Raw genomic sequence first — 11,190 nt, 5'->3', positions numbered from 1 at the left:
ATTGGATTAATGTGAAACTGAGTACTGGGGTTCGGTTACATGATACAATTTTATAACCATCATATATCGTATATCGTATTCCAGAGAAATAACCTCATAATAGATACCAGGATTTATTTTTTGTATTTGAACCAGACGCGCGTTTCGTCTACAAAAGACTCATCAGCGACGCTCGAATCAAACAAAATATAAAAAAAGCTAAATAAAATTCGAAATTGAAGAGCATCGAGGACCAAAAAAAAAAGTGCGTTTCTGAAAATGAGCGCCCCATTTATCCGATTCAATAATAGAAGTTAATCAAATTACTTACCTATAATGATAGACTGTGAACATTGTATAAATGAAAACTTCAGTTTAGAATTGATCGTCTGAAATTCTTTAACCATTGACTGTCCCAAAAATTTCATGAAGCCCGACTGCGTAATTTCACGTCCATATGTAGGAAACATTGCAATGACTGTTTGAATGTTTATCTAGCAGAGAAATGCATTAGGTTCCGAAAACAATTTCTCTGGTATTTTAAAATCTTACGCTACAAATACTATTTGGGTAATTTAAGATAATAAGGTAATATCAATCGGTTATTTTTTGGTAAAAACCATTGCAGAAACTAAAGCATGAAAATAGCATTAAGGTTTCACCAAATAAGTGTGTGCACTTTTTATACAAATAATGACCATTTCTTTGTTTTGATTTTGATGGTTGGTTCTTGTTGTTGCGTCTTACGTGGTAAAAACGTAATTATGCACATCGATGAAATATAGAACAAAACATATTGTTGAATACATAGAAAAAATATTTTTATTTGATTTCGATTCAAGGGTCTATCACAAAAAATCAGCATTTAACAATGTGCAGAATTAATTTGTTTTAATCCTAAGTATGCAACACGAATGGGTAGAAATAGACCGATTACTGCACATAACGTCTTTCTGCTTGCTTAAACAATAGAATTGTCTCTGATTAAGATTATTTTAAATGTTAAAGAAGGGCATGCCTTTTGCATATCGATAATTGATGAAAAGCAAATACCAAGATTTGATGCAAAATAGCTTAATCTTGGATTTCCTTTTGGTCACATTCGAACAAATACAAAGACAGTTACCCAATATAAACAGTTAGTTGTAGTCTGTCTTGGTCGCCTTGCCTGTAGGGGTTAGTGTAACTGTTCATTGATGACTTTTTAATAAGACTTTTATGTAAAATCTTTCTTAAAAAAAGATAATATCTATACACTAAAGGTCATGCTTTATTTTGGTGATTTGTATAGTTGATTAGACAGTAGTTTCAATCGAATAGCATAAAGTTAACAAATGAATGGTGTACTGCCATGAGAGGTCTCTTAATACGAAAAGCATATAGTTCTTACCCGTTTTGTTAATCATGTCTTCAATACAGGCTATTACAAACCAAGTGTTGGAACTGGAGAAGCTACTGAATTCTTCTCGTGCCAGACTAGATCTTATAGAACACAATTCAAACGCGTCTATACAATGGCAACATAATACAGAGGAAAATGCAGATATATTTTTCTTAATAATGATGGCAAATACTATTTTCTGTAAGTATTGTTTTAAATAGATTATTTAACATGGTAACCGCTGTTCTGTGTATGATGGTTGGATATGTTTCCTGTCTGTATAAATAAGTTAACTTACACATGGAAAGATATTCTAAGAAAAAGTAAATTAAAATTGCATATTCTTTAACTGATTCAAGACAATGACTTTAATATATCATAATAGATACCAGGATTGATTTTTTTGTATTTGCACCAGACGCGCGTTTCGTCTACAAAAGACTCATCAGCGACGCTCGAATCAAACAAAATATAAAAAAAGCAAAATAAAATTCGAAATTGAAGAGCATCGAGGACCAAAAAAAGTGCTGTTTTACATATTAAAAAAATGTGTAAGTACATAAAATCTGCGTGGTCAATCAGATCACATATTGTTACTTAATGATATTTGCTTTCTTGTAATGATTTATATGTATTGATCTCTGCTGTTTATCATTGATCATGTTGTAAATAGGTTTTTCGTTGCTATAGCATATATATGCTTTTTGCAATAAAGTATTCATTCATTCATATCAACATCTCTGTGTGTACGATCGACCAAATAGATATAGAAAGATGTGGTATGGGTGCCAATGAGACACCTCTCCATGCAAGTAACAATTTATAAAAGTAAACCTTTATAGGTCAAGGTACGGCCTTCAACACGGAGCCTTGGCTCACACCGAACAGCAAACTATAAAGGGGTCCAAAATTCTAGTGTAAAACCATTCAAACGAGAAAACCAACGGTCTAATCTATATAAAACGAGAAACGCGAAACACGTATGAACTACATTAACAGACGACGACAACGTCTGCTTTCTGAGAAAAAGAAGCCGTGAACCGTCTATCATCTGTTTACTATAAATATGTTGTTGTTCCTGCAGACAAAGCTTCAAATAATATTGTCTTTTTATGCAAATCGTACTTCTACGAGTCAGTGTCTTGTAAAAGAATAAGAAATAAATTAGCACACAGGTAATCTCACGTACAAAAACATATCTTTTGACAAGGATGAGATGTTGGCGAATCCCAAGTCCTTCGTGGCTTTAATGAACATAGAAAATCTGAGGACTTACCTTGTTTGTATGGGATACCTTAGATTAAAAAAAATCATACAAAAAAACGGTACATTATTGGTTCATCTGCATGTTCTACAAAGGAATTGTCCATTAGATTGAAAAAAATTATGTCCGCAGTGAAAGATCTTCTTCCGAAAAACTGTGAAACTGTTTACTCGCGTAGTGGTATAAACCATTAAATTATGTGGATTCTAAACATTTCTAAAACAAAATACTGTAGAAGGCTATGCATATTTAGGTTTGGTTTTCGAAAATCTTTGGTCAAGGCGTTATAGAATGGTGTCCAAAAATTGCAATCTTACTGTTTCGTACTCCCTAATATAAACAAAAGAGGGTTACTGCCAGGGAACCCATACAAATGAATCGTTAATAGAGAAAAGAGAAATTAATATTAGACGAAGTGCGTGCATAAATGACGCATGCATTTGTTTATGATTATTGTGGTATTTATTTGCATGTGGTCAAAAAGAGCTTTAGTGTTTTTCTTTCAAGCCAAGAATAAAAATCACACAATGCATGATATACCATGTTTTTCGTAAATTTTCGCTTGTCATCCTTGAAAAGAATATTTAAAGGTCAAACACAAACGAATCGATGTTTCGTAACGTCAGTTACTAGATTTGACCTTGTATTACTTTTCAACATTATAACTCTTTATGACAATTTAGATAAAAGTTGTTTCTATTTCAATCATATATTTGTTATTTTATCAGATATTTAATATCTATTTGGATGTCATGTTTATGCTCATACTGAAAAAATTTTTTTAATAGCTAGCCAAACGAGTCTAAATGACCGGTTTCGCCAGTTTACGGTTAAATCATCTTGTTTTGGTTTCTACGTTGCATCAAACTCAATATAAGACCACTGAAGTGTTGTTGTATTTCTTGCTAGTTTTAAAAGGTTAAGAAACACTGCAAAAAATGAAGCTTACTGACAAATCTGCGGACATACATTTTTTAAGCTTTAGAATATTTTTATCTATTTAATTATCAATTAAAGTTAGCAATAACTTCTGTTGTTCACCTTGGAGATGCATTTTATTTTAAGGCTTAATAAGAAAGCTAGACAATCGGCCTAACAATTAAAATCTAATTTTTAAAGAAACTACTTAAAAGTATTAAACTATTTTTGTGATAGTATTTCATTTCTTTTGCCGACTCAGAAATGGAAACAAAATTAGCAAAGCTAGAATCGGAATTGAATCTGACTAATTATAAATTAGCAAGTGTGAAATTAATTCTAGAAAATGTTGCGGGTGCTGGAGCTGTTGATCAATTCTTTTTACTCATTATGGGAATGATCACATTTTGTAAGTATAACAATAAGCTTTTAATGATTCCATAAATTGTCTGCATGACACAGATTTGCTTCCCTGTCTCCAATAAACAAATGTTTTAAATTCCAATATGTAAAGATTGAGATGTGGGGTGCACTGCAATGAATTATGTAAAATGGTTTGCTTTTTTTCGAAACCATAAATAAATTTAGAAATATGTACTTATGAACATGTATTTAATTGCTGATTTTTTTATTTTTTTTTTTTTTTGGTAATCATTATTTCGTACAGAATAAGGAGATTTGCATTTCCCAATGAGAACTATTCAACAGAGTGTACATATATACCTTAAACAACAGAGTGATAATATTAATCGATGTTTGTTTTCTTCATTAACCGGTGCCACATGTGGAGCAGGGTCTTTTTACCTTTCCGGAAACCTGAGATCACCCCCAGTTTTGTTGGGGTTCGTATTGCTCAGTCTTTAGTTTTCTATGTTGTGTTTTGTGTACTGTTGTTTGTCTTTTTTGTGTTTGTTTATTTTTTTAAAACCCTGTCCTTGTCAGTTTATTTTCTAAAAGAGTTTGGATGCCTTTAAGTATCTTTCGCCTATTATTTTCGTCTTTTGTCATCGGTTGTTGCCGTTTATTCCTGTTCAGTCTTGGAAAATTAGCTTTGAACTAGCTTTCAGTAATTGCGAGTAATCATAGTCCGGACGGTTTTGTATGTCTCTTCGTTGGGGTTTCTGTGAGTTAGCTTTTCATTATGTTGTGCTTTGAAACCACTGTACCAAATTAGAGAACGTTGAAGGCTCTCAAACATACAACTTTTTCATTAAAAAAAATAGTGAATGATGTTCTGTAATAATCTCTTTTTTCAGTAATGCATTGAACGGATTAAGTTTAGTTTCCTCCTAATTGTTTAAATAATTAGTAGTTTTTATATTTGCAGTAATGCAGGGAGGTTTTGCCTTTTTGGAAGCAGGTTCAGTACGGAGTAAGAATACTACCAACATCCTCATAAAAAATCTGTTGGATGCATGTGAGTATTTGTAATTTGAGTAAGGTATCCATGAAATGGGGATGGTTGTTGTTTAAGACTGACCAGATCAACGGTTCACATGAAATTCTTGTGGAGTCGAATTTGGGAAAACTGCCACAGTTCAAATTAAAGTAAAAAAATCAGAAATGTGTTAAAAACTCCCATGCCATTTGAGACTCCAGCTCATAAAAGAAATCACAGTTATAAATCATATAAAAAGACGAGTTCTGTGTTGGTATATATGTTGTGTACAAGTTGTTATATTGTACAAATTATAATTTGTACAGTTTTTTAGTCTTCATATGTAAAATAGCGATAAACAGATTATCATTGGTCATCTCAACTCGATTGCTTTTCTCACTTTCGCCGTACCAGCTCAAGCGAGAAAATCATCAACGATAATCTATAAGTATATGAACATCTTTGGTGCGATTTGTTTTCCTTTGCAGTTATATCAGGTATATCGTACTGGATGGTCGGGTATGCGTTTGGCTTCGGAGATGGAAATGCTTTCATTGGTTACAGTGGATTTGCTTTGTCTGGAGTTGAAGGCAGTTCATATGCTTACTGGTTTTTTCAATACGTTTTTGCAGCAACAGCAGCTACCATAGTTTCCGGCGCAGTCGCAGAGAGATGTGACTTTGTAGCATACTTGGTCTACAGTTCGTGTATCACAGGTGAGTAATTGATTGATGAATGGTTAAAGCCCATTTGAAAATATTACTTGCATGTTTGCAGGCGAGAACACGTTACTCTAAAATGATTTGAAATTACCCTGCTTTGTACTCCAGACATACCAATATGGATGCCCATAAACGGGAAAGTTTACAAGATAACATTCCACAGGAAAACATTTCACCCTATTTTGGAAAAATATTCTGGCACTGCACCCGAGCACATTTCCTTGTCTTATATTTTCGAAATATATATTTGACATTTCTATATTTTATTTTCCTCACATGTACCTAAGAAACTACTTACAATTTTCTTAAATAATTAACTGTACCTATATTTTTGTCAGCATCTGATATTTTATAGCTTTTTATTTCATTGTTTACAAATATTATTAATGCTTAATTTCAATATGTTATATAGGATTTATTTATCCTGTTTTAACACACTGGGCATGGTCATCAGATGGCTGGTTAGCAGTTGGATTTACAGACGGGCCTATTGAAATAACATATAGTGTAAGTATGAATTAAACAAATGGTTGGTTATGCAATCCCATGGACTGTTCCAGAAAAGACACATAAATGGCTGCATTTTTATTTGTATACAAATATATATTTTTGAGTATGCATCAACGAGCTAACAGTTAGGTGAAGAGTTTAAAAAGAGTTCCAGAAAAGAAACATATAGGGCTAAATAGGAGAGTTAAAATGACAACAAAAGTACTCTTTTGTATTTTTTGATTTTTTTGCTTATTTTTGTTTTGAACTTTTTTTACAAAAAGATTCAAAAATTTCCAATAATAATCATATACAGACAAGAACGAAATACGACGAAAGCAGGCAATTCCAATTTCTGGCCACGATCTACAGGTCTGGGCTGTAATTGAATTTCAACTAACACTTATGAAGGCTGATTGAATAACATGATTATTCGAAATTAACTCAGTTTTTGTAAAAGACATTCACTGCCATAATACAGAATTCGTTTTAGTTTATCATATTTAACCCTTGTTTATCGTTTCACGTTGATATTATTGGAGTTAACAGAAAGCATTACCTACCTTTTAAGTATGGAATCTTTTATGTCTTGTTGAATGTCAAAACTTGAAAATTAAGTCATACAAAAGCCGAATAATAAACTATTTTACATAGGATTTTGCCGGAAGTGGAATTGTTCACTGTGCAGGAGGTGTTGCAGCTTTTGTAGCTGCTGCTGTAATGGGACCTCGTATTGGTAGATTTGATAAAGAGACAGGAAACCCGGTGGACATTAAAGGCCATTCAGTTCCTGTAAGTGATTTGTCAGTGTCAATATGTTTAAAAATTTAAGATAAAGTTAGTTCTTTTCAAATGAATGCCCTCAACGAGTGTTCATTTTTTCACTTTTTGTTTAAACACATAATTTTATCAGCAGCGACTTTTAAATACTAACAGCAGGGTGATTGACCTTAATTTTAGTATTTCGCGGTTCAAGCTTAATTCACAGTCTTTTTCTTAACGTTTTACTTCAAAACTTTTATCCAATTAAACTATGACTTACGACATGTATACTTTTGTTTGACAAGAGTCAGAGTCGTTTTTTTTTAATCACAACTACAATAATAGAATTGAAATACAGGTCGTTATTTAGGCAGATTTGAGCAAATATCATTTAATTAATTACTTTTTTTTCTCGATCTGTAAATCAATTGGACCAAAACTTTTGCCGAAATTACCTTTCTCATTTCATTCGTTCGTCGAGACATGTTTGCTTGACACTCATCCATTTATCTCTTTAGGGAACAATTATGTTTGTTACAATTATAAACTTGTGTTAAATTTTGATACTATTGCACGAACATATTTCCACTTGAAAGTTGTTATTTGACAAATTGCTATTCATTTGCTTCAGTTTGCAGCCTTGGGAGGATTTATCCTTTTGTTTGGATTTCTTGCTTTCAACGGATCTTCTCATGGAGCGATCTCAAGTGCTGGTGATGGTGTGGCAGTAGCTACAGCTGTTAAAAATACTGTGTTGGGCGGAACTGGTGGTGCCTTTCTCACACTTACACTCAATAGACTAAAGTGGATTGGAGACAGTACTTGGAGCTTTTTAACAACTCTTAATGGATGTTTAGCTGGAATGGTAGTTGTCAAATACGTTCATATTGAATATTCATAAGCCTTTGTGATACACCATGTTGTGTCTTTTTAAAATTTTGGAATTACTTTTTTTGTTCATGCATACTCTTCAGATCAAATGTCCAGTATTAGAAAACGAATTTATAAGTTCATGAGGCTTAATGGTTGGATTTTTGGAAAGAACTGAAACCACAATAAACACTGTTTGATTGAACGTTCAGATTACTTAAACCTCGATTTAAATAATTGTTTAAATAACTTTGCTTCGAATCAAATAGTACGATATGGCATTTTCAAGCTCTCAACAGTCCGAATCTAAACAAAAGTATTAACTAATTCAACAGGCTACTACTAGGTATCAACTGTTTGACCTTAAAACCAATTTCCTTTGAAGTCCAAACCATCTTGCTTATACCAAATCAGAGGCCTGTTATTATTCAAAGTTATTCCATCATTTGTTTGTAGGTTGCTGTGTGTGCCTCGTGTAATCAAATAACAACATACGGGGCATTTATTATTGGTATAATAGGAGGTGTCATGTATATGATAACTACATGGACAATTTTAAAATTGAAGGTTGACGATCCACTGGATGCAACTGCAGGTAAACAATGAAACTTCATATATTGACCTTTCACAATGTAAATCGCAATCACATGTAGATAGTATCAGGCTTGTTACTTGGCTTAAGCGTTCACATGTAGATAGTATCAGGCTTGTTACTTGGTTTACGCGTTCACATGTAGATAGTATCAGGCTTGTTACTTGGTTTACGCGTTCACATGTAGATAGTATCAGGCTTGTTACTTGGTTTACGCGTTCACATGTAGATAGTATCAGGCTTGTTACTTGGTTTACGCGTTCACATGTAGATAGTATCCGGCTTGTTACTTGGTTTACGCGTTCACATGTAGATAGTATCAGGCTTGTTACTTGGTTTACGCGTTCACATGTAGATAGTATCAGACTTGTTACTTGGTTTACGCGTTTCGTCAACACAAGAATCATCATTGATGGCTGTATTAAAAGTAGTGTCAAATGACATTAATGAGTAAGGTTAATACAATCGTAGTGTATCGACTGATTATAACATCGACATTTAAGTGAAGACTATACCCGAATAAGACACATCTAATTAGCCAGATTAAAAAAAAAAGATGATAGGATAGCGATTGAAACAAAAATATGGCAGTGCACTTGAACATGTTGAAAGATTTTACATTTGGTCAACTTTTTAGTTAGCCTCCCGAAGTATTTGGGTTTGTTGTGGGTTTGGCATGTTCTGATAGGTTTATTACTCTGCATGGTATTATTTTCAAATCTGTAATATTTGGATTCGAGCACAACTGACGTGAAATCGTACCAAAGGTCGTAATTGTTATTTAATAGTTACGAGTGTATTGACATGAGCACAAATGTCATTATGAATTTGGTAAATATTACATTATCACTATAATCTTTCTTAATGATTAGCGGGTTCCTGTCAAAGGTTTATCTACATGAGTGGTTCGGACGCAACAAATTTATTAAAGTCATATGAAACGAGTGACTGGTGAAGAATAATGTTTATCCAATTCTTGAACCAATGCATGTATATAGACATTAGACATTAGACATTATTTATTAAACCAATCATGGGCCCTTGTCGGGCAAGATACAAAAACATCGTAATACAATGATTATATAAACATTAGTGAAATACACAATAAGTAATACACAAATAATAAATTGATAACATGAGCAATGTAGGATACAAGTTGCTATCTTTAAAAAAAAGAAATGCAATCGTTAACCCAAAAGCTTAATTGTTTAATAAAGATGTGTTGTTTTATATTAATTTTGTTGTATAAGAGTTATTGTTTACTTACTGTAACTTCTGTTCAATGTGGGGTGAAATATTCTTGTTAAAAGAATATTTTTTTCATCTCCTCTCTCCCGAAAGACAACATGCTTAGTCACCCACCGGATGTTCCATTCTAATGTGCTTTTTTTTTTTAGGTAAGATTTAGTTTTAAGACTAAAGTTCAATTTCAAATGTGAAGAAATCTAATCAATTAATCATGATTATTTGTTTATGTAGCCAGTTTGAAAATAGTTAAAAATTCTAAGCTGCATTTTTTTTGACAATCCCCAACTAAAAGACGTTTTTTTGAAGACGTATCAAACTGGTTTATATCTATATATGTATATTAAGGGTTTAGATACATATAACTATTTAAATATCATAACAAAAATGTCAAATCTGCAAATTGCGGAAGTAAATTTTTGTTTTTTCCTAGCCAAAATACTTAATATACATAATTTCATTTAATGTTTTCATTTTTAAATATTGGTGGTTTTTTTTCTACATAGGCTATCATATAAACGATATTTCTGATTAATCTATAAATACTATGGCAACAAACTCAAATCAAGCTTTTGGAGTGAAACAGTATAAATTATGAACTTTTTCCAACAAATCTCACTTTCTTATTTCTAGCTTATTTTTTTGTAAATTAGCTCAAACAAAAAGAAGCTGTAGCTTTGTTGTTTTTATACGGCTGGGCGATAGAAACTGAGAAGGAAGCAGGAACGAAAAGGGCCAATGCAGTATACATGTAGTTCATGTCTAGTATGTAATTTAAAAAAAAAAGTTTTTCAATCGCCTGTCCGTTGAATAAGGATATTGATTTTCATTTTAAGAAAACTAATTTGTACTAAGGTGTTTTTTTAACGGTTGTGTATTTTATTTTATTTTGCTCATAACAATTCGTCCTAATTGTTCGCAAGACACGCTGTGGGCTTCTATCAACTATACCCTCTAACTTTACTTATGAATACAGATTGCTGCAACTCCTTATAAATGAATCGACGGAATTCCCAAAACTTCCTTTATAAGACTTATAGGACGCAAAGCTGTGTATCTGCTTCATTATGTTTTAACTAGGTTTATTTGGGGAGGGGTCCCACATGACAAAAACAAAATAATGTATTTTACCATTTATAACTATATTTGTGGAGAGGGTAGTAGACACAGGTCGGTATCCCTTTGAACCTCCCCCCCCCCCCCCCAAAAAAAAAAAGCAACAACAAAAGACAACAAAAGAGAAGACAAACGGATCTCTGACTTTATAAGGTATTCATCACTAAATAAGTACGTAAACAATATAGCTTATTTTTTTAAAACCTCATACCGGTAGTAATTACAATAGTTTTCGATGGCAAACATTGAGGAATATATCAAACCCCATTTTTTGTTTATCGCAATGACCATATTTTTTTATAAAGATTGAGGAAGTCAGTGTTCTTGAATCGTTTTACATGGATCTATAGAATAATTTTGAGGATATAGTCTAACGCGTATTCATCAATCAACTGTATTGAAATGACATAATTTTGCATTTAATTGGCCAGACGCTTATAATATTTCACTGATTTAACACACTCAAAATTGCCT

At 32.5% G+C, this 11,190-nt stretch overlaps 1 protein-coding gene across 3 annotated transcripts in view; it reads left to right on the top strand.

Annotated features, from left to right (window-relative positions):
* The first annotated feature begins 1,290 nt into the window (after window positions 1-1,290).
* The window catches only part of LOC143082488 (putative ammonium transporter 1), a 30,476-nt gene continuing 20,576 nt past the window's right edge, over window positions 1,291-11,190 (top strand). For 2 of the 3 annotated variants that reach the window (XM_076258180.1, XM_076258179.1), the window contains exons 1-7: window positions 1,291-1,561; window positions 4,870-4,959; window positions 5,409-5,636; window positions 6,055-6,149; window positions 6,786-6,923; window positions 7,525-7,758; window positions 8,220-8,358. In XM_076258180.1, coding sequence (XP_076114295.1) covers window positions 1,384-1,561; window positions 4,870-4,959; window positions 5,409-5,636; window positions 6,055-6,149; window positions 6,786-6,923; window positions 7,525-7,758; window positions 8,220-8,358 — 1,102 coding nt within the window. In that variant the 5' untranslated portion in view covers window positions 1,291-1,383. The remainder of the gene's footprint in view (window positions 1,562-4,869; window positions 4,960-5,408; window positions 5,637-6,054; window positions 6,150-6,785; window positions 6,924-7,524; window positions 7,759-8,219; window positions 8,359-11,190) is intronic. The other variant, XM_076258181.1, reaches the window with a different exon arrangement.

The sequence above is a fragment of the Mytilus galloprovincialis genome, chromosome 7 (genome assembly GCF_965363235.1).
Source record: "Mytilus galloprovincialis chromosome 7, xbMytGall1.hap1.1, whole genome shotgun sequence".
Classification (NCBI taxonomy): domain Eukaryota; kingdom Metazoa; phylum Mollusca; class Bivalvia; order Mytilida; family Mytilidae; genus Mytilus; species Mytilus galloprovincialis.
Note: the sequence above shows the minus strand (reverse complement) of the source record. Positions and strands in the feature narration are given on the sequence as shown.